Source organism: Chelonoidis abingdonii, chromosome 20 (genome assembly GCF_003597395.2).
Source record: "Chelonoidis abingdonii isolate Lonesome George chromosome 20, CheloAbing_2.0, whole genome shotgun sequence".
Taxonomy (NCBI): domain Eukaryota; kingdom Metazoa; phylum Chordata; order Testudines; family Testudinidae; genus Chelonoidis; species Chelonoidis abingdonii.
Window position 1 is genome coordinate 16,018,288 of NC_133788.1, and position 24,228 is coordinate 16,042,515.

General features: G+C 42.7%; 1 protein-coding gene across 3 annotated transcripts in view; it reads left to right on the forward strand.

The window, feature by feature from the left end:
- The window catches only part of MSI2 (musashi RNA binding protein 2), a 397,445-nt gene that overhangs the window by 293,426 nt on the left and 79,791 nt on the right, over nt 1-24,228 (forward strand). For all 3 annotated transcript variants that reach the window (XM_032779390.2, XM_075074083.1, XM_032779380.2), the window contains one exon: nt 13,954-14,036. In XM_032779390.2, the coding sequence (XP_032635281.2) occupies nt 13,954-14,036 (83 nt within the window). The remainder of the gene's footprint in view (nt 1-13,953; nt 14,037-24,228) is intronic.

Consider the following 24,228-nt stretch of genomic DNA (forward strand, 5'->3'; position numbering starts at 1 on the left):
TGGGGATCATAGCACTGCCCTACATCACAGAAGTGTTGTGATGTTAAATTTAATTAGAGGATTGTAAGCCCCCTATTACTGTGGTAGTCAGGGCCCTCAGGGCCACATAAGTACCCTGGGTAGCTCTCAACTTCTCTGTGAACATATGTAACATACTGTACCTACCTTACGGCTTGTCTTCACTGCAGTGTTAGCTTGAGGTATAACTCAAATGTTGCCCCTAATTCAAGTCCCATCCACACACGAAAAGCTCTAGCTGAAGTTAGGTGGTGCTTTCTCTCGGGCTAGCTGGCCTGTCCGGGGGGTGAAGCTTGAGTGCTGCTGATGTTCAGGGTATTAAGGCTACTCAGAGCTGCTAGTACAACCACTTTGTGCAGCTTGAGTGTATCTCACAGTGTGGCCGCTCTCACTTGAACCAGGCTATCTTGGTATGTCTTCATTGCCATTAACCTGAGTGACTGGCACCCAGGTTCACCATGCCTGGATGTGAGCATTCCCACAGCAAAGCCGTTACTGTGTCCACACTGCACTTGCCCATGTATGTTTCTCCAGGGGCATATCCCATGGTCCTTTGTGTTGAGATGCTGTAGGATTCTTTCTCAGTACTTTGTGTCAATTGCAGGAGAACTGGTCTGTCCTTCAGGGAAGGTTGTGAGAAGGCCACTGGAAGACTAGCAGCACTGAAGTGGTTTTGCCTTACTGCAAAGTGGGTAGTTCCAGTCGAAACTAAATCAGAGCCTAGGCTTTAACCCACACTCCCAGCCGGGTCAGCTTGCTTAGGCTTAAAGCACCTTGAGAGTTTGTCAGAGGTCTCTTTTGTGGGGGTGATGGTGGGGTCTGGGCTAACTGTGCAATGAAGAGTCTTAACAAATAAACACACCACGCCTTGAATTCTTCAAACCACACAATAACACTAACCTGCTGTGTGCTTCCACAGGTTTCGGTGCCTGAACACCAGCGGGCTACTTTTCAGAGGTGTTGAGCAAACACAACCCCTCCTGAAGTGAACAGGAACCCAGCACCTTTGAAAATCAGAGTGTTTTTAGCTAGGTGCCTTAACATGGATTATAGAAGCTTAACTTTAACACAGAGATTTGAAAAGTTTGGCTGGAAATTGTGCCTCTGAGGGAGGGGAACAACCCCCCTACCTCCTCCATCACACTGTTAGAGCGGAGTTTGCCATGGGGTCAGTTTAACAAGGAAAGTTTTTCACATTCTTAGATACATTTTTTTTTTTAATACCCTTGAATGACAGTCCCTTGCAGTGGGAGGATGGAAGGGGAATCTGAGCCTTGCAGTTCTCCAGAACAAAAGCTGAGGAATATCTTCCTGGTGCCCTTTATCCACCTGTGTGGCTGACCTCAGCTCTTTGCTTTCCTGCTGTGTTAGTATTAAGGCTAGCACCTTTTGTGGACGTCTCAATCTGAAGCAGTTGTCTGCAGATTTAATTTTGAGAATTTACTTCTTAACTGCAATAATATCTATGTCTGTCATGAGAAGCCGACTATTTTCCTGACCAACCCAAGACACACACGCACTAAATGGATTTGTGAGCTAATCTTCTGCCTTGATGAGTGTCATTCAGAGAAATGCTGCTGTAGAGCACCCTTTAGAATTAAACGCGGTTGGTATTTTCCAACCTAGACCACAGGCATTCCTTCCCACCCCCTGTTGGTTAACAGTAGGCTAGGATGGGACTTTATTCTCAGTACAGAATATTGTGCCTTCAAATACAATCATCAGTATTCTCAGCATGTTTTCATATATGTGGGGTGGGAAGGGGGTAGTGAAAGTGTGCATATAAATGAAGTATTTTTTACACACGTGCATATATATGAATGTGTGTATTATATATTTATATCCGTACAAGTGGTGATACTTGGACCTGGCCTAATGGACAGCGGATTTCCTCACTCTGTAGTTGAGTCATTTCACTGTGGCTGTTGGTATGATCTCCACTGGGGCCCCTAGGTACTATCTTGTTACAAATAATGAATAGTAACTCAGTGTTTTGCGAAAGGCAGTGTTGTAATACTCCTGCCACCTGGTTCCTTCTTCTTGTCCATGTTGCTTTCTTGCCTAGGTTTGCTTGCTAGTTTATAGTTGTGTTTACACCACTCCTTTCTGTGGGGTAGGGGCTGGGAGAACATCTGACACGCTGACAGCTGCATGATGGAGGCGAGTGTGTCACACTCCTTGCTGAATAAACAGACAGGCATGCCAACAGAAATGTAAATGAATCCTGTGGGTGAGGTTGCTGGTGGGACTAGAACATGGATCCCCAGCATTCCTAGGCAGCAGCGCTAATTGAGAAGCTTGAAACGCTCACATAAACACTCCCCTCAGCTTCTCCCCACAGTTCCATGACTGGTCTGGAGCCGATGCAGAAGGCAGACTTACATTCTGAATGAAGACTAAGCACACGTTCAGTATTCTGTACACCCAGCTACTTTTTTGGGGAGGAATCTCATATACAGTAAAAGCTTTGGGGGTGAAGGGGGGTACCAGTGAATCCAATATTCTGGTTAACTGGGAGTTATGCTTTACCAATGGAATACCAATATTCAAAGAATTAAAATACAATGAAATGAATAAAATATAAAATACAGCAGTACAGTATACAGGTATTTACCAATCCAGTAGTAGCACTGCACTGCAGAGGGATTGGTTTCTTGAAGCACTTACATGCATTCAGGTAAAGTTTTCTATACAGTAGGTTATCTTATGACACTACATATCACTATGGGCAGTGTATGGCGTACACCCAGATCACTAAAAATACACTTTAACACTAAAATTATACTGAACATAATTTAATCTTTCTTTGACTCAGAAGGCACTTCAGGATCTTGCAGTGCCTCAGGGTCATCATTATCAACATCAATTATCATTGTAGCTGTAGAAGGTGTAGGAGATTGGGCTGAATCTGTAATGACCCTAGGACACACCCTGGAAGCTGCTTTTTTGAATAAATCCCTGATATCAGCTTGCTTACTTGCCTTCTGCCTCTTTTGCATAAAAGTAGAGTGCAGAATGTGCAATTGCACAACCTCCTGGGCAGTATACCAGTCCCGGTTACTAGATTGAAGATTTGTATTGGGAGAGATCAGAAATGCCAGTTAATAGAGTTTTCCAGTTGATAAAGTGCCGAATAAAACAGCTTTTACTATATTTTCATCTCTTGCAGAAAAAAAATCTCTATATTGAAATTAAAATGATGGCAGCTTTCATCCAAGGAACTCAGGTCTCTCTGCATACATTAATGAATTATGCATACTGCGCCTTAGGAAAGCAGACATCATTTGTACCAAGTTGACAGGTGGGGAAACTGAGTCAGAGAGCAAGAGAGTGATTGTGCATAGGCAAGACACACAAGGCTCAAGTTAGAAACAGCTAACTGCAGACTAGTCAAGAAGATGTTAAGCTCAAGCTGGCTCTGAACATGTTATAAAAAGAAGCATGATGACACGGTCTTTGATATATTTGGTTTCAGTCTCCATTTCATGCAGTAGCCACCTATCACAGCCATATCACTGTTCAGGTTTTCTTGAGACTTGTGGAAGTCACAGTTCCTTGAGGCCAAGCAAAGATCATGGGTGCATGTGACCTGCCTGGTGATAGTGTTCAGTAGGTCATAGATAAATACATTAAATAGGTGCCGGCACTTGCAGGAGTCTGTTCTGGATTCTCCAGGTCCTGGTTTTGAGGTCTGAGACACAGGGGGGTTAAATGACTTGTCCAGAGCTATATAGTAGGTCAGTGTCAGAGCTGGGACTAGCACCCAGGAGTGCTGACGCTCATATTCTTGCTCCAAGCACCAGATAATTCTTGCTTCCAAAGCCAAGAGTCCTGATTTCTAGGTTTTTTCACTTGATAAGTAACTCTTCCTCCAGTAAAAAAGTTTGGAACATGTCTGATTTTTTTTTAATTTTTTTTTTTTTTTGTCATTTGCTATGAAAATATTTCTTCCTAACTTAGTAAATTCTGTTTTTCTTTGTCTTTAAGTAGAAGATTTGGTAACAAAATTTACATCATCTGATTTCTATGCTCCCTATCCTTCTGATGTAAGTCTATTATTTTATTTTATTTTTATTTTATTTTATTTTATTTATTATTTATTTTATTATAAGGAGGAGGTTTGACAGCCTCAGGTGTTAGATAGCTTACTAAGTAAATTTTTCCCTTCTGATTATGAGAGATGTGTGAATAAAGTAGAACCATATTGATTCACACCAATCTATGCATGGACTGTGTGAGAGCCACTTGCAATTCCCAGCAGCACCAGAAAGCTTTGCAACAGGGAGAAATATGACCAGGCAAGTTGAGAAAATAAATTAAACTAGTGTCAACTTTTCTTGTTTCTTCCCTCATTATTAATGGATGGAATGGGGCTCGTTTATCAAGAAGAGGAAAAATTAATTGACACGGGCTTTAATATTATTATGCCTGGCTTGTCTGGTCACATTTCTTCATTTTTTTGAAAGGCATTTTATTACAGTTTACAGCGACCAGCTGCCAAAACTATTGGTGTAAACAAGAAAGCAGGTGCATAAATAATGCTGCCATGGAACTAGAGGTTTTGTGCATCTAGGCTTAAGTAGCTTAAGTAGAGGAGAAAGGAGAGGCATAAAGCAAATATAGATTAGATCAGATATCAAGAAGTAATATTAGAAGGGAATGTGGTACTGTCTTAATATTTTGTCATTATGTTAGCTGTGCCTCACAAATGGATATTATGGGGGTAATTATTTACGTCCATCAGAACATCTGTATGTTGGCAGGTGGATGAACTCTGGAACTGATAGGTTTACTGGTGATGGAATGTGGGGATCTACCATAGGCCTGATCCTGCACGGTGCACAGATGAGGAGGGTTGCCAAGTGTCTGGTTTTCGACTGGAATGCCTGGCCAAAAAAGGACCCTGGCGGCTCCGGTCGGCACTGCTGACCAGACTGTTAAAAGTCCAGTTAGTGGCACAACAGAGCTAAGGCAGGCTTCTGCCTGTCCTGGAGCTGCACAGCTCCCAGAAGCTCCCACCCTAATCCAACCCCCTGAACCAGTGGTGAAAATGAGCGAGTGAGGGAGGGTGGGGAGAGCAAGTCACGAGGGGGGGCAGGGAATGGAGTGAGCAGAGGTGGGCCTTGGCGGATGGGCGGGGCAAGGGTGTTGGGTTTTGCGCGAGTAGAAATTTGGCAACCCTACACGGTGCAAATGCCCACACAAGGACTATGCAGCTGCAGAGCGTTGCATGTATGAGACAAGTGCAAAGAAGCCCGAACCTGCATTAACAAAAGCACTCCCATGCAATTGCCAAGTTATTTTTTCATAGCAGCAGAAGTGAGAGCTGAGAATTTATTACACTTATTTGCATGCTGAAGATGGTACATAAACCCAAGTCTCCTCTGATACACACTTTCTCCTTTCCATGCTCTGCTCTCTTTAGATTATTTTGTGGTCATGGAAGAGGCTTGGTGATTATCGTGTATATTATTTGTATGACAATAGCCTTTAAGATATGTCTGCACAGGGATAAAAAACCCATGAATGGCCAGGGTCAGCTGAGATGACTTCACGGGGCTCTGGGGCTGAAAAATTGCTGTATAGATATTTGGGCTTGGGCTGGAGCCAAGGCTCTGGGACCCTGCAAGAGTGGAGCTCCAGCCCAACCCAATGTCCACACAGCAAATTTTAGCCTCTCAGACCAAGCGTCATGAGCCAAAGTCAGCTGACCCGGGCCAGCCAGAGATCTTGTATCCCTTTGTAGATGCACCCTTACAGGCCCAACTGCTCTAGGTACTGTGCAAACACTTAGTAAGAGACAGTGCCTGCCCCAAAGAGCTTACAGTTTAAATAGACAAGACAGACAAAGGATGGGAAAATGGAAGCTCTACAGGTGGGGAACTGAGGCTGAGAGAGAAAGTGAGTTGCCCAAGGTCAGGGCCGGTGCAACCATTTAGGCAACCTAGGCGGCCTCCTAGGGCGCTAGGATTTGGGGGGCGCCATTTTCTTCGGCAGTAACTGCGGCGGGCAGATCTTTGGCCCTGGTCACCACCAGCATTTAGGCGGAGGCAGCTGGGGCAGGGGAGCGTGGGGAGTGCCACCTGCAGCAAGTAGTAAGGGGGAGCACGGCACGCAGGGAACTCCTAAGCTGATTGGCGCCGCAAGCCTGGGACACGGGAGAAGTGAAGCGGCCACGGCGTGCTCGGGGAGGAGGCGGGGCAGGGGTAAGCTGCTTCACTTCTCCCGCCTCCCAGGTTGCGGCGCCAATCAGCTTAGGCAGTCCAAGCCTCGGAAGCAGGAGAAGTGAAGCAGTGACAGTGTGCTCGGGATGGAGACGGAGCAGGGGTGAGCTGGGGCAGGGTGGGGGTGCCTCAGGGCAGAGCGGGGAGCTGCCGCTGGGGGTGGCGCCTCAGGGCAGGGGTGCTGGGGGGTGGGAGGGCACAAGGTGGAAGTTTCACCTAGGGCGCAAAACATCCTTGCACTGGCCCTGCCCGAGGTCATAGTGAGTCCGCAGTAGAGGTGGGAATTGAATCCAGCTATCCTAACTCCTAGTCCAGTGCCTTAACCACAGGACCATCTACCTTTTATGAATCATTTCTGGGTGAAGATTTTATTTAGCTTATTCTCAGCAGTAGTGAGTGCTTAGCCTCAGTTGCTCTCTTGCACTGGAGCCCAGTCGTGTTGCTTCGTTGGATGCATGGACTTGAAAGATCAAGACCTATACGTCCCTGTAAGGTGGGAAAGTACCTCTAGCACAGTATGCTTCTTTCACATAATTCTATGGATAAGGGATAAGCTCTCTGTATGTGCACGTGCATGTGTGTACATGTATGTAGATCTAGCGACACGTAACAAAATATACATGTACCCAGAGAGAAACTCTTGACTATACTGAAACTTTCTACTAACTGGCAAGAGAAAATAGCTATGTCTCATAACAATGGTGTCGTCTCGGCTTTATTTCACCAAAGCTGACACAAACCCTTTCCAGTGATGACAGAGGTGTGAAATATAGCTGACTTCTAGTGTGAAAAACCCAAACACAGCACACAGGAGCATGATTTTCTGAGCAATTGACACTTCGCACTTATTTATCCTTCTGCTGATTTTAAATTGTTTTAATCTTTATGGCTTCAGTCATTTACTCTGAACAGTGTTTCTCTGATTTGTGGGGTACTGTGATAGAATGTCACTACAGAGTAACTCTGTTTAACTACATAGAACTGTGGGTGGAAGAGGTTCTATGAAGTGTACTTGGATAAACAGAGTTCTGGATCAGTGACGGATTTTCTGTGCAAAGGATGCTCGTTGGGGCGTATTCAAACCTCTCAGGCCAGGGCTCTGCAGAGGTGTCAGAAATGTTTGCAGTGAGAGTTGGAGCTGCTTGCAAATTTTGTGTGTTTTGGATTGTTAATGAATCTGTTTCGTCAAAATTTGCTCTCTGGTGTGAATTTTGCACTTGCACCCGGTTCCCAGTGAAAGGAACTCTTTTGCAATTTGCAGTTTGAAATGCTTGCCTGTTTTCTGTGTGAAAAGAGCACTTTCATCAAATAAATTGTCTGACGCCAAATAGTAATAATTTTTTTTTGCTAAACTTTGAGAGAGATATCACCCATCTCTTATAGATCTTGTGAGAAGGCTTGAGGTTTATTAGGTTCTGCTGTTAGCATTGTAACCTGTTTGGGCCAGAGGCTATCATTTAATATATGTTTGTACTGCACTTAGCACAATAGGACCTTGATGTGGTGGCCTCTGTGTGCTACTGCAAAATAAAAGTAGATAATAATCTAAATAATGTTCTTTAGATTGCCGTTACTTTAAACATCTGGCAGTCTCACAGCTCCATTCCCTGATATGCCAGCTAACCACTTGGATTCAGAGGAAGTTGCCTTGAAACCCATGGGCTATCTTGTACCCTTAGTTTCTGTACTCCCAGCATCATTAAGAGTAGTACAAGAGGACTGAGAACACAATTATTCTTAATGCGGAGGGGGATGGTATTTTCAAGCTTAAAATAAAAACTTCTCTAGCCCATTTTTCTGTATTTTCTCATGAAAAGAAAATCTTCCCAACTTAAGTTGAATTTTCAGCCATAAACATATGGCCTGATTTTCAGTGATGTTAAGCATCTGCAGCTCTCATTTAAAGGTGGCTGCAAGGGCTGCAAGATCCTCAGCCTCTCTGAAAATCCGAACCTCCTTGAAATCAAGAGTAGACTAACTATATAATGTGTTGTACAAGCTAAGTGGTTTTATTGGCACTTCATAATAGTCATCAGGCATTGTGAGGACTTGCTGAGACTTATAAGTAAATTGCCATCTTAGACTGCAAAGGTTCACGATTTAAAGAGAAAGAGGTACAAAAATCATTATTTATCCACGAGAAGGCACATTAACAATCACCTTCAAAAGCATTGGTATCTTAGCTTTTTTTCAGAAAAGGTAGACTGAATAGGAGCCACAACTCAGCTATGAACATGTTTTTGAGAGACTGAGAGGAAGAGGAAGATTATTCTCTAGATAGGTAGTATAGAATTGTAGGGTTGGAGTGGTAATCTAGTCCATCCCCTGCACTAAGGCCTGGCGAGCTGTACCTAGACCATCTTTGACAGGTGTTTGTTTAACCTCCAGTGATGGGCATTCCACAACGTCCCTTGGTAATCTATTCCAGTACTTAACTATCCTTAGAACCCTCCATCCGTCCCTTCACCCCCAGTTTTTGTGACCCATAGTGAGCTGGAGCTCAGTGAACGTGACATAAATATCCATTTGTGTGCATGCTTAGCCTTTCCAAACCACTGTACAGAATGAATCTAGAGGTATTTGCTTTTGTCTGGGATAGTGTTTACTACATTAATCAATCCCCCTGAAGAAGTTCTGGGCCCAATTTCAGTGTCTATCAACAGCCATTGACCAATATGTGAATGGGATTAAATGATTTTTTTGAGCAGATGATAAAGGAAGGTTTTTTTCACCTGAAGGTCACGAATCCTGTCGCTGCTTCCTTCAGTGATCTCACTTGGCTCAGAGGCTCTCATCTGGGGGCATTTGTTTCCTCCTTTATATATTTTCCCTATTCTTTGTCTTTTCTTTTACAGAAAGGATTATTCAAATGAATATTCAGTTTTGTTCATTTGAATCAAAGGGTGAGGGGAACCCAACTGTTTGACTCTGTTAAGTGCTTATCTCTTAAATAGAGCTTGTTAGCTTCCAATAATAGCTTCATTCAGGAGGATGCAGTATAATTTCATTTTAAAATGTGTGCTCCTTGACAACCGGAATCCTATTTATGTCACCATTTTAAACAGCCTTCTTTGTTTTGTGTTAATCTCTTTCATACACTTTCTATGGAATGTTTTTTGTTGTTGTTGACTCTTGGTACCTCTCATAAGAAATAATCAACTGTTTGAGCCAGAAAGCTTTAGAAGAGTTTGGGTAATTTAAAAATGAGTATGTATTCATTATACTGACTAATGGGGCATGCATACAATATTATTTTTCTGATGCAGTTGTTAAAAGTTGGTAGCTGGGTTTTTTTTAAATTTTATTTTAAATATACCACAGATTATTTTATGAGATTTTGATTCCGGAGCAAATGATCTGTTTGGAGTTGCTGCATTTAAAATATGATGTGATCTCTTGGTGAATGTCCAGTGGGTTTTAAGTGGTTGTACACGTGTGGATTATAGGCTACTGGATGCTTTCCAATCAATTAAAAATGTCAGTGATCATAAAGCGAAGACGTTATTATGAGCATAGTGCCATTGATCCTATTGCACTTTGCAAGCTAGAGGCTTGATCCTGCACACGCTGTAAAACATACAGCGCTTGTTGAACTGTCACCTCCTCTGGGGTGGAGATTAGCTGCAGGGGAATTTGTGGCCTGTGTCTGATGTTTAGTATATGGGTGAGGTAGAGGGGGGAACAAGCCTTCTGCTTTGACAAGTGCTATGTCCATATGTAGGGTGACCAGATGTCCTAATTTTATAGAGGCAGTCCTGATATTTGGGGCTTTGTCTTATATAGGTGCCTATTACCCCGTCCCGATTTTTCATACTTGCTATCTGGTCACCCTATCCATAAAGAGCAGATGGCACCTTGATTTTAAGGGCTGTTCTAGAGCTCCATTCTTGAACTGAGTTGGTCCCTCTCTGGAGGCTAAGTGGCTAAATCAGGATGTGACTAAGTGGTTCCAGGGGCAGTAGGTATTACAAACCCAGTGCTTGAATCCATCCCTTCCTTCTTGTTTTGATCTGACATGGCCCTCCAGTATGGGTTCGTTCCCTATAAGAATGCAGTAGGTTACTCACTGCAGGGAAATAAAAATAAACATTTTCATTTTCCTCAAAGGCTGCTACCAATAGAAACTAAAAGAGGCTTGTGCAGTCATAGTGTTAAATTCTTCTAATAGAGAAAAAGAGATTGTTCAGCACAGGTTGCCACTTGAAACCTCTGGCGGGCTGTAGCATGATTTGAAACCTATATACTTCAGTGATATTGGGGGTTTTTTTCTTTTAAGTTTCTGTCTAGGTTTAAAATTTCAGATTAATGCCATATTACAGGAATTTGGGTAATGTATTTACACTGGGAATTTCAGCTTTGTTGCAACTTTCTGATGATTATTTTTTAAACGAGGGCCAAGGTTTGGGGTTCGTTTAACCTTTGTTTCTATCACAATGATTTGTTTTGAAGCACAAAGTCACAAGAGTAAATTCACCCTGTGCAAAGGACGGACATTACACCTGTGTACTACTGAAACCCTGAAAGTCGGACTTAAATGGTGGTGGCCCTTCAGGACAACAGAGAATGTCACCCATAATGAGCTGATGGTCCCATCTCAGCTTTATAATTCAGAACCCTCCTGTTTCCCTGTCCTGCCATCTAGCCACTAGCGTGCAGTCATCTTGCATTCTTCTTGTTTTCCTTTGTTAATCATCACTTTAACTAATTCATTGCAGATGATAATGCATCCACTAGGTAAAATGATTACACAGTTAAGGAATAGCATTTACTGATAATTAATTGTTTCATTGCTTCTTTGCTTTTCCACGAGAGGAAGAAATAAATGTGTTTAGACATAATCAAGTTTGTTTTCTCTCATCAAGCCAGATAGACAGGCATGTTTGAAATGGTGTAGCTCTTTTAAAAACCTGCAAATGAGTGTTGACACCATTGGATTGTTCTGTTGTTCCTATTATAAAACCTGTAAATCCAGAAAGCTGTATGTCTATCTTCTTTAATCAAACAAATCATTTCTTCATAAACCTGTATTTCTGCCTTATGCATGCAAGTGGGATGGAGTAACCTGTTTCCTAGTTTGAACATGTAATGATTTTTGTGGGTTTTCTACTGCAGTTATACACATTAACTCTAATTTCCTGAAAATTCCCCTTCTCTTCTTGTTACTTGTAGTGAGACCTGAAAAAAATCAAAACTGAAATCCTCCACTGCAATATTCGCTAATGAGTTACTAATGATGAAGATGTTTCTGGAACTCAGACAATTAATGTCTTGCAGAACTGGACTGGACATTTCATTCTGCTGGGCAAAACTGGTTCCCTGTGGTGTGCTGCTCTAATAACACCAATAATTACTTAACACAGTGTGGGTCCCTAGATTCCTGGGATGTCGTGTTTAGTCTGTTAACCACAAAAATTTTAGTTGCAACTGCAGTCCTGTGTAAGGAAGAATTAAGCGGAACAATTTAGAAGACAAATAAAGGGACCAGTTTGAATAAGATGATTCAAGATGCTACATGCTTGAAGAACTGAGTAAAATAGCTTTCTGAACAAAGATGCAAAGGGAAATCTTCGGATGTTAATGTAACATAATTGTCAGATGTTGTGACTTCTAGGATATTTTGAAACCATTCTGAGTTGTAATTTACCTAAGGAGAGGTGTCGGGGGGGGGGGGGCATTCAACAGTATTAAAATTACTCTGTGTTCCTAAACCAATCAACTGGTAGGTGCTTAAACCTTGCTAGTTCACTCTAATCACTGAGAGACGCATTGAGGATAGCAGCGGTCTGTGAATTTATGAATAAACAAACACGCATGCACAACTTCAAGGGCACTGTATTGCAAAATGTAGTTTGTTCACTTGCTCTGACAAGCATAGTTTAGTTTTAATCATTTGCTACTATGAAGTTTTCTAGTAAATGTACTGTGTGTGTTAAAGCAATGGAAGGCGTGGTAATAGAACACTTCACTAGAGCAACTTAGCAGTTGCAGAATCTTTGCTGAGAATCAAAGTGGGGAGGGCCAGGTTTTGGGAATGAAGAAACAGGTTAGTGGATGCAAAGTGAGAATTGGCAAGGTTTGGACTGTATTCCCTCATAACCAGAATCTCTGGGTTTGTAACATGCAACGGGCTGGATTCTCAGTTAGTGTTAGTATAGCAGCTCATGGAAGTCAGCAGAGCACCATCAATTCCTGCCTGCTGAGTATCTCCCCCAGTGTCTGTGAACAAGATATTTACTTTCTCATGTGCAGCTGGTTTACTAGTGCAAAACTATTTATGTAAAAGAAACTAGACAGTTTGTGAGCTTATTTATCTCCCGTCCCTTCACCATCATTTTGGTTTGATTTAAAACACGAGTTGCAATGGACTTATGAGTGCAGCATTCATTTCTGTTCATATAGTATTGTGTGCGGAAGATACATACTTCCAATATCGAAGCCAAAAAGACTTTTTTTAGTACTAATTTGGAGTTTGGGTTTGTTATATTGTTTTATTGGGAGCCTTCATGTTGTCTTAATAGATTTTGATATTTATCCATTGAATGCTTGAAAGAAACACGGTGCTTTGTAGGTTTTTTTTTTTTTTTGAAAAAAAGATGGGTGAAAATCAATATGCATAGCTGTAGCTGGCTGCCAAGCTTCTTCAGTGTGGAGTGTCTCAGATAGCATGGACCCAACAGAGTAAATACAGTGTATAGCTGGCGGGCAGACAGCATGCATCAAACAACCTTAAACTGGCCCAAATCCATAGCTCCTTTGAAGCGGCAGTAGAGAAAAGATGAGTGATCAGATCAGAGGTCTTAAACTTAAATCGTTTCTTAGAGGCCTCCGGATATCCTGATGAGGTATTTGAGGAAGTAATTCAGGAAGAAAGGGACAAATAACCACCTCCAAATCTTGGCTGACCCTTAGGGTTCACTGTGTCAATGTGCTGAAAGGACAAGCCAGGACCTGCTTTGATCCAAGAAGCACTTACTATAGTGACTGCTTCCCTGTGAGAGCAAAGCCAGTGTCTTTTGACCCTTATAAATAACAGATGAGTAAATTTTTTGTTTACTCAGAGGCAAACGTAAACAGAAAGTGCTGATACATGTTTGTGAAATCATTAATTTTTTTTATTCTTGATGCTAGTGGTGTTGGGTAAATGAGGAATCATTTTCTCTCCCTTTTTGAATGTTTGTTCTTTGTCGCTTAATGAATCAACCCTAATGGAGAAGTCTCTTGGAATTTAAGAAGAACTGAAACTAATAGAGTTCCATAGAAATGTAACAGGGTTCTGTATGGATTACTCCAAACACCTATAAAATGTAATAAGAATTATTTCTGTTCTCTGGGTTTTTGAGCCATCCAGTAGCTAGGAAATAACTGTCTATAACATTCTATAGGATGGATCAAAAAAATCTATAGGAAGGACAGAACCCTATTAAATATCTGATATTTTGTCTCATTCTTGTAATATATAGGAGTTTTCCATAATGGCACAATAGAAAGTGTGGGTGTGTAGTTGTGTGCATTATTATTATTAATAATTATTTGTATTTCTGTAGCTTCTAGGAGCCATAGTCCTAGACAGGACCTCATTGTGCATGTGTGTGTGAATGGTGACAAAAATCCAAACTGCCCATAAAATGACATATTTAAATGAAGCCTCTGTTATTTTAATATAATTAATATTTTCCTTATACTTTCCTTCTTTCTCTCTTTTAATAAATAGGATTTGGCTTCGTAACTTTTGAAAATGAAGACGTGGTGGAAAAAGTCTGTGAGATTCATTTTCATGAAATCAATAATAAAATGGTAAGTTTTTCCATTGTGCATGTCAGCAGTAGAGAAATCTCACCATTTATCACAAAAACATGCTGTGCCCATGTGGTCCTTTGGGAAAATGTTCTCCACAAAATTAATTGTTTTTAGACATCCTGTGTCAGATGTTTGTCTTTATAGTGGGGTGAACACCGGGTTATGAATTTTGCTTATTTAGCTCTTATTTTTCCCACTAACCTGAGGGCGTATAGGGAGGTTTTCGTTAGTCAGGTACCTAGTAATTGTCATACTGGGTCAGATTGGTGACCTGTCTACTGTAGTGTCTATCTTGGCTGTGGTCAACGCCAGATACTTCAGAGGAAGGTGCACTTAGACAAAATGGGGTTATCAGTAGAATTGCACAGGTGTATCAGAGAACAGGAATTTGACTCAGCAACCATAGGGGGTGAAGATGATCGAAATCGGGCCACTTGATTATTCTCAAATGCCATCATCTTCCAATAATCCAAGTTCTTGTCTCTCTTCTCCTGATTATCCCACTTTCCCCAATCTCCCCTATATAACATTTTGCTATTGGGAAGAGAAGTACAACCCCATTTATGGCCACCGGTTGGGCTTCTCAACACGGGAAAAACAACTGGAGTAGCTACTGCAGAATAAGCTAACTCAGATCAATTTCCCTATGTAGACAAGCCCCAGTGCTGCTTAATACTGTAGCTGCCCACCAGAGGGAGCCAAAAAGAGTCATGGTGCACTGCTGTCATGCTGATACCATGTAACCTCATATCTCTTAGAAAGCACCTCCAGATGCACCTGTCCTAATACAGGAGCAAGGTGATTCCTGAAGTTCTTCTAAAGCCCAGTCTCCTCCTGGGTAGAGAGTTGCTCTGTCAGCAAAGCCACCTAGCCAGATGAAAAAAAAAATTGTATGGAATAACTTTGATATTTTCAGTTAAAATATTCTTTTCCCTTTGTCAAAACATCCCTTGCTTCTCAAATATGTATTCAGATATGCATTGTATAGTGGTCTGATATGTGTTCACTGACTTTAAATTCAATAATAGAGCTTTTAGTGTGGATAAGATCAAAGCAATCTCCTTAGCATATGCTAGAGGCCTGATTCAATATTTGACTTGCTAATTTTTCCCAGGGCACTGAAATAATATTCTTCATATTGTTCCTCACTGCAATGTGCATCTGAAATGAAAATAACTTCTCCTTAGCATTCTATATGTTGAGATGTCAAGCTCAGACTTTAAAGGTGGGGGCTGCACAAAGAGGACGGCTCTTACTTTGGATCTGTTAACTTTAGTGCACTTTGTGCCTATATTAGGCTGTCTTTCTTAGACTGGTTTATTCAGAATCTTTTCTTTTGGCCAATTACATTTTAGTGTTCCCCAGTAGTTACCAATGGCCCTTACAAATGCAGAGTGAAACAAATATGGGCTGAAATAATGCCCCCCCAAATGCTTATTCTTTTGTATATTAGCTAAATGATGTTCGTCCGAATAAGCCATCCAATTAATTGTTTTTCTTTATTAAAAAAAAGAGTTAAAGCTAAAGGTAAAAGTGTTAGTTTAAACGAGTGCAAGACTCACCAGCTGGTGAAGGAAAAATAGTCTTTTCATATCCCTTTCTGCAGGGTTTGCTTTATTTCCAAAAATCCCAAACTGAAAACTGCAACAAATCAGTCTTGTCATGTGACATCAGATCACTTGTGTAATAGACTGGGACTTGGAAATCCTTTCCATGCCAATGCACCTTCACTGCATGTAACAATGGCCCTCTGTGCAGATGTTTTTATACAATAAAGACCCTAATCAGGATTGGGGACTACTAGGTGCTGTAAAAAACACAGAGATATAATAAATAGCTCTTACGTAGCACTTTTCCTCGGTAGATATCAAAGCACTTTACAAAGGAGTTTGGGGAAACTGAGAAACAAAGTGACTCTTTGGTCAGTGGCAAACCTGGAAATAGAACTCTGCTCTCCTGCGTCTCAGTTCAGTACTCTATCCACTAGACCACACTGCCTGCCAAGTGACCATGATAAAGATTCACAGAAAGCAGTTAAAGGGAAGGGTGTGCGTTGCTATCTGAGTGTATGGTGATTAACTCCTTGTAAGAGCACATGCACAAGAACTTTCAAACCCCTGGCAGAACAGTACCTCTCATCCCATGACTACTCCGTTTACTTAATAGCCTCTAATCTTTGTCAAATGATTTTCAAAAGTTTGAATAAATGACATCAGCCAGTTTTCCTTTATTTGCTGTTTTGGTGATCTGCTCAGAGAATCCTAATGAACGAGAGGCGCGTAATTTTCCTTCACAAGAATTCATGCTGCTTTGTCCTTATGTCACATTCATCTAGGTGTTTTGTTGTTCTGTTTTGTAATTATCAACCAGCGGTGGATGAAATGTGAAATTTGGAATGATGCAGAAAATAGCTGGGAGATTACCTCAGTTATTTCACACTGTGTGGTTTTTCTTAGATTCAGATTCTTAGCTGATGTAAATCACTGTTGCTCCCTGGATTTCAATGCTGGCCCTCACTGAGCTACTTAGTGTAGTCAGATATGAGATGAAAAAGAATTGTGCGGTAGAGTCCAGTTTAACTTCAGCAATGTCGCATTGGCAGGACAAAGTGAGTGAGTGGCCTGAGACACTTCATTTGATACGTTCATAGTGGAATGTCGGTCTGTTGTAGAATTTCAAACCAATTGCGTGGGTGTTTTTTTTGCTGCATGTGTGTCTTATGTATTTATACAGGTTGGGGAGATTTTAAAAAACACTTAACCTTGGCCTAGTTCTGCTGTCAATTGAAGCCAGTGGAGTTTCACTATTGACTCCATTGGACACAGTTTTAGGGTATCACCAGTTCTGCAGGGATAGAGTTAGGTCAATGCAGGGTGCTTCTGAAAATCCCACCCTTTAGAATCTAATGTGATGCAAATTTTCCTGCAGACATTATTCTTGCTAATTGGATACAGTGGCATCTGTGGAACATTCCTGTGTCTGTCACAGGTTCTAGCAGTCAAACACACACACACACACACACACACACAGTGTTATGTAAGCCATGCTCTCCTTGTTGTCCAGTCTGCAAGTGCAGGGCATTGGTTAGGAGGACGGACCTGAACTTCTCAGTTCCTGCAGTTACTCAACAGTTTCTCATTCCCTGGGGGGTTTGTACAATACATAGCCCTCAGTGGGTGTGATGTTGCTGCACCCCTTCCTCCTGGCTTCAGCGGGGAGTAGGGAACAGTTTTCAGCTGACACTCAGCTTCCCTACTAGAGTTTCCCTTCTGGCTTTGTTTGCGTGCAGTCCTGTCTTCATGGGGAAAGCTCAGTGGCTTTCCACACTCTTTACCGACATTCTTCTTACCGACTGCTTAGTTTCCACGTTCTCTTCTTGCTCCTTTCCCCACTATGGTAACACCAGAAATTGGCCTCTCTATTCAGCAGTGTCCATCTTATTGTCTCAGCCAGGCAGTGGTCAGACAAACCTAGTAGTCCGAGCCAGAGTCTGCCATCATGAGACAGGAGTCGAGCTGGGTAGGTCAGGATACCAGGAGATCAGAGGCAGGAAACAAGATGGAGATCAGAATCACGAGTCAGATGCCAGGAATCACGCCGGGTCGGGATGCCAGGGAGCAGAAGCAGGGTGGAACCCAGTTGTTCAGCCAGCTTCCTGTTCCTGCTGCTGACTTACGTAGGGCCGGTGGGCCGATCAGCCTCTCTGGGATTCTATCAATTGGACCTCAGGAGCAGAGCCTCAAACTGGGACTGGTCTTCGTGGGTCCCAGTTAAGCAATTGTCAGCAGACTGCCAGGTGGGGGGCTGGAGTGCAGCTGCTCCCAGGAACCCTGCAGACCCAGATTCGAGACCTGTAGGTAGTGACACTTATCTGCTTCTCCACTTCCATGTATTTCAGAGGCTAGCTGGCCAGCTCCTCCCCTTCTGACTTCCCAAGACATCTTCTGACTTCCCTTTCTGGTGTTGCTGGACTAGACGCTCCTCCAGTGCTGCTGTTGCCATATTTACTGGGCCTGTAACCCTGTGATGCTGAGATACGCCAGACTAACACAAATGCCTCGCCTTTGGCAAGAACAGGGCTGCCCAAGGAGAGAGCCAGAAACTAGCCAGCTACCTCCTGGCAGTGCTGGGATGCCCAGTTAAGAGTATGCAATGTCCCCTGAGCCTTGCCCCAGAAGGCAGTTCAAAGAAAAGGAGGACCATTCTTTAGGGGCAAGAGCCCCCAACCTCTAGTTCACCAATAACACTTACATTTCAGCTAGCTTCCGGTTCCGCTGTGGAATTTTACCCAGCAATTCTCCCACACTCTCTGGGTGAGGAGGGGCTGGGAGACCTGTTAAAGGATGCCTGAGGAATCCGAAGTTTAGGGCCTGTTAAGGAGCTTTGCACTGAGCAGGGGATAAAAAAGTGTAGGCTGTTGTTTGGTGTCATGGATAATTAAAATGAATCCTTATAAACAAAACATGTCATACCTACTCCGTCCATGATACGAAAGCCATGATGCTCTGAGCATCTTTTTTTGGTAGCTCCTTTCACTGCACTAACTTAAAAGCTGCCTACGAGAGAGTAGCTAATGCATGAAGTAGGCACAGGACTGAGTCATTGCATTGCTAGTGTGTCTGTGGATGAATTACCAGATCCACAAAAGAGAGCGAGAGCTGGTGTGTGAGTGGGAAGGGAAGCCGGCGCCGATGCCTAAAGATGACACACAGCTAGTTATGGAGCACTGGGAGAGTACTTAACTTGAGCAGCTAGAAATCCATCCTGGGCTGACCACTGGGCAACCCACTGGTAAGTGCGTGTTATAGATCCCCCGATGTGCCAATTTGCAGAGGATTGTTGCAGACCCCATCTACAGAGCCTTGGTGGTTAAACTCAAGCTGTAGCAGCTCATGCTTTGAGTTCTGGAGGTCCCCTGGTCTGTCAGCGAAGAGGGCAGCCATCAATACTGCACCTCCAGATTTAGCAACTGACATTTATAATGTTGAGAGATCTCTCTCTCTCTCTCCCTCCCATCTTCAACAAGTTGTCATTCTACATAGTGGGAAAATGAAGGTAACTTGGCTACTGTTGTTTGTGAGCCTGTTTCTAGGTTCGCTTCTCACTTGTAAGCTAATTTTAGCTTATCCATTCTGCTTCTGTTGCCATTTATAAAGCTTAGAATGTCAAACGCAATAGTAAATGAGTAGTATGAAAGAGAAATAGAAAAAGCCAGGGAGACATTTAATAAATGATGTGGGAGTAAGATTATCTCCAGACATTAAAAAAAAAAAAAAAAAAAAAAAATCCCAGGATATGCTTTTCCTATACAAGTAGGCTATTTAGCAAATAGAAATGGAGCATGTTGTCTGTGTGGGATGAGGGGTGGGGATATATAGCAGGAGTGATTCTCTCTCTTTAAAAAATAATTTTTCACAGTGGTGTAGAATGCAGTAGATACTAATATTTATCTTTTATGTTGTGGTAGCACTTATTTGACCACATCTGGGCTCCATTATGCCAAGGGCTATGCAGCCAGAGAATAAACAGCCCTTGACCCAAACAGTTTACAGTCTAAAAGTTAGAACAGGTGGATCGGGGTAGGAAAAGGGGATCACTGGCTAACAAAAATAATAGGATGCTTTAGCATAGATGAATACACACATTAGCTATTGAATTTCTCCCAAACCTCTGTTTATCCCTTCATATACCCATAAAGTATAAGAGAATTTAGCACTTTGGAAAACTGGCCCTGGTTTGACAGCTCTGGAGGTCCTCCGCCCCTGCTCCTTCCTGCCAATAACATGCACAGCAAAGGCGGCAGCAAAGGTAAACTTGTCCACACTGCCACCTCTGTTTAAACCCTGTCCTTGGAGGTACCTGCCTCTAGGGATTAGCCATTAGTTCAGCCAGAGTGGGCTGTCTGGTTCTTGGGCTCTCTGCTGAGACTGTGAGAGAGGTAGCCACACATGATGGATGTTTTTTTTCACTAGAAGCTTGATTTGAAGTCAGGGGAAGGACTCTGACATCAGTGGGCTTTGGATCAAGATTGAAATACTGAAATGTGACTAATTCATCCATTCATTAATACATAGGAACCACCAACCAGCATTCTGGTAGTAGTGGTAACTTCCTGCTCTGAAGTGGAATAGATTAAAACTGCCAACCTAGAAGTTAGCTGTACAGTCCCTGAAATCCAATCACCAGATAGCGATCAAACCAGCAGACAAAGTAAACGCTATCTTAGTCCTTAATCACAGTGACTACATCAACAAGGCCATTAGAAACTCTGGCACCACTGAGTCTATCAGGAACTAAAAAGACCCCACACGCACACACCACAGTTTACACATGAATTTAAAGATACTGTGAAATCTTTCACAAACAACTCTACAACCCATCCCAGGGTTCTACATGCTTCCCAAGATACACAAACAAGGGAACCCACGCAGGCCCATCATATTGGGCCATGGCACTCTTACTGGAGGAAAATCAGGACTGCATAAAGGGCCAGCTTGCTCCGAGACACTACTGACTTCCTCCAGAAACGAACAGCCTCCTCCAGAACACCATGCTTGCCACTATGGATGTCACCTCCCTATACGCCAGCATGACAGCATTGCTCCTTGCCTCACATACTTACAAGATAATGTACAGTGCTCAAAAATCCACCCCAAAAACATTGCCAAGATCATCCATTTCATCCTCACCCACAACTTCACATTTAGCAGCAAACATTTTGCCTAAACCATGGGAACAGCCCTGGGTATTCAGATGGCTTCACAATATGCCAACCTCTTCATGGGCCCCCTTGAGGAAGAATTTTCTGGATAAATGCACCACGAGGCAAGTGATATACCTGAGATACCTACGGTGATCTTTTCATCCTCTGGACAGAAAACCTAAACTACCTCAGATTTCTGAACACCATGATTAGTTTCAATACTAGAACTCTACAAATAACTATAAGAAACCCACAATCGCCACACTTACCTCCAAAGATACAGCAACCACTCCAGGCACACCAAAAAAATCTGTTATCTACAGTCAGGCACCCATATACCACAGTATTTGCACCAAAGAAAAATTCCAGGATATGCACTCAAACATGCTTATTCACTAAATAAGGACCCTCCACCAGAGAAGTAGATCACATCATGAAAAGGACCCCCCAAATGTCCCCAGGAGAACCTGGTTCAATAAATGGGGGGAAAAAACCCACTGATGAAACATTCCTAGTTGTCACCTGTCACCCCACACTGGAACCCATGTGGGGTATTGTCAGACAATTACAACCCATACTTGGTGGACACCACATCCTGAAAATATCTTTCCTGACCCCCCTCTTTTGGCCTTCAAACAGCCCCCCCAACCTCATCATCAGAAGCAGGCTCCCCACAGATCAGGACCCACCAACTCAAAGTGGCACCAGACCCTGCCAGAACAACCGATGCAAAATCTGAAGACACATCTTCACTGCTACAATGATCAATACCCCCCCACAACACAGCTCTCAAGGTTCTTGAGTCCTGTACATGCCTAACACAACATGTGGTGTACCTCATCCAGTGCCCTAAAAGCTCCGACAGTAATCATGTGGGTGAAGCCAGACAATCACTACACTCTTGAATGAACTCACACAGAAAAATGATAGAAGACCAAGACACCACATCACCCATGGCCAAACGCTTTTTTCGCAAAGCAATCACTCCATATCTGATCAATACTCATCTTCAAAGGAAACCTGCACAACACCTTCAAAAGACGAGAATGAGAATTAAATTAATTACACTACTGGATGCCAAAAATCATGGACTGTCTTCATGGCTCATTACAATAATATGTAACACACACCTACCTGCTTACTCTTAATGGCCCACTTCAGACTCCTTGTCCATAACGGTCTCTTATTGCTACTCCATTTCAAGTGGCCTCCTACAAACATGTTACCTGCCCCCTCCCCCCCCCGTACTTAACAATCTGTCCCAATTTATATTTAGTTCAGACATTGATTTCCTTCCCCAGACCTGAAGAAGAACTTTGTGTAGTTTGAAAACTTGTCCCTTAAATCAACATGAGTTGGTCCAATGAAAGATATTACCCAACCTAGCTTGTGTGTCTGCGATCGGGGACCATCTCGGCTACAACAACTCTGCAAACAATCTAGGTTATAACTGCCAACCTAGAGCGTAAAAGCTTTGTGTGTCATTTGCAATTCCCTAAGCTACTCAGTCCCCCCTTTTAAAAGCTGTGGTGTGTTTTTAGTAGTTGTGGTAGAATAGTAACCCGAGTCCCCAGCTGAAATCGGGGTTCTGTTGTCCACAAGCATAATAAGGAGCAGTGACGGCCTCTAAGAGCTTATAATAACAGTAAACAAGACAGTGAAATGGTGGGCAGGGAAACAAAGGAGAAGAGACTTGTCTGAAGTCACACAGCAGGTCAGTGGTTGAACCAAGAATTCCATCTAGAACTCCTGCCTCTCAGTACAGTGCACCATCTACTAGACCCAACTGCCTGTCCTGCTAGTATTTTACTTCTGCTCTTTGCACTTTGCTGTTTTTCTTCTCCGTCCACATTATAGTTCTGAATGCATTTTAATAATGAGGAATGTAAAAGATACTAAGATTTATTGTAGGTGACAATATGCCCCCGGCTGCTTTACAGTTGAGGAGTGCAGTGCGGAGAAGCAGGCTTTCTGGGCACAATGTGGAAAATTGACTCTTTACAGGGTTTGTCTTCAAAGAGACTTACCAAGTGGCCTTGCCGTCAGTGCGCACACATCATTTGAGAAACGGTTGCTGATTTAATGTGGCCATAAGGTTGCAATTGAGTTGTAACCTTGGCTTTCCCTTCAGACATGTAAAGGGACATTTTAAAGGCCCACAGGTGGACAGGAGATAGCAAATGGAAAGTTATAGCCAAACTAAGTGATAATGACTAGGAGAGGAGAAGCCCTGCTTCTATATGCATGTAAATATATTTAGTTTTTGAGCAGTCTTCTGTTCTGTTTAGTGCCTCAGTAACAACACTTTGTCCTTTTCTAGTACCTGTTATATGAAGATCTCAAAGCATGCGCATTTGTTATGCTCAGCAGCACTCTGCAAGGTATTATCACTCCCCATTTACACATAGGTAAACTGAGTCACAAAAAGTTTTACGTGACTACATCATGTATCAAGTTAGTGGCAGAGCCAGAAATTAAACACAGGAGTCCCAGCTCCAGTCCCTAGCTCTGACACGGGGCCATAGTGGCTTTTGATGTGTGTACTCCTTGTAGAAGGGGACTGCCTCTTCATTATGTGTCCATAAGAGCATAGCACGATGGGGACCCGACCCTGAATGAGGTTCTAGGCACTACTGGATTACTGCTACAGATGATGTGTACAGCTAGGATGCCACAGGTCACATCAAGCTGCAGCAAAACTTGGCTTCTTATCATGATCTTACATTCCAAAATTGCTTTCACCAGGCCATTGAGCCAAATACATTGCTAATGGTTCTGGGAGATTATATTACGCCAATGTTATGGACTGCAGTGTGAAGCGTCTGGCAGTAACGATAGGCACTGGCTGCAGATGTATTCTCGTTCAGGCTGGTTGAAGGCCTGCAGAAGAGGGAGTAGAGGAGGCAAGGCTGGACTGAAGTTGTTTTAGAAGCGAATGCTGTGGGATTGTTCAGGTTTGTCTGTTCTCTAAGCCATGCCAGGCAGCGGCTCCCTCAGAGATCACAAGGCGGTGTAGGTCTGAGTGAAGGACACTGCAGAATGCCTGTAACTTAGATGCCTTCCTCCAAAAGAAAGACACAAAAAGACAACACAGACATGGTGCATTTAACTGCTGCAGACTATGGGATGTGCCGTGATTAAATTGTTTTTCAAAGCCTGCTGGATTGGGGGTGGGGGTGGGGATGAGGGGCTTGCCACGGGGTATACAGCAAAGAAGAGGGACTGCACCAATGCTAAGACTTGTCAAGTACTTTAATGGACAGATTAGAGTGATCTATCCCAAGAAAATATGGAAGATGTTGTTCCATTCTCTCCTGCAGTCACTGACCTCCCGGTCACAGTCTGAGCATCTATTAAGTGATCAATTATTCCATACTACCCACCTCTGGTTTTCCAAACTTTGAAGGACTTTTTAAAAAAAAAAAAAAAAAAAAACACATTTCCCTCTATTCCCTCATGTAAATAGACCTTACAGCATTACTAGCT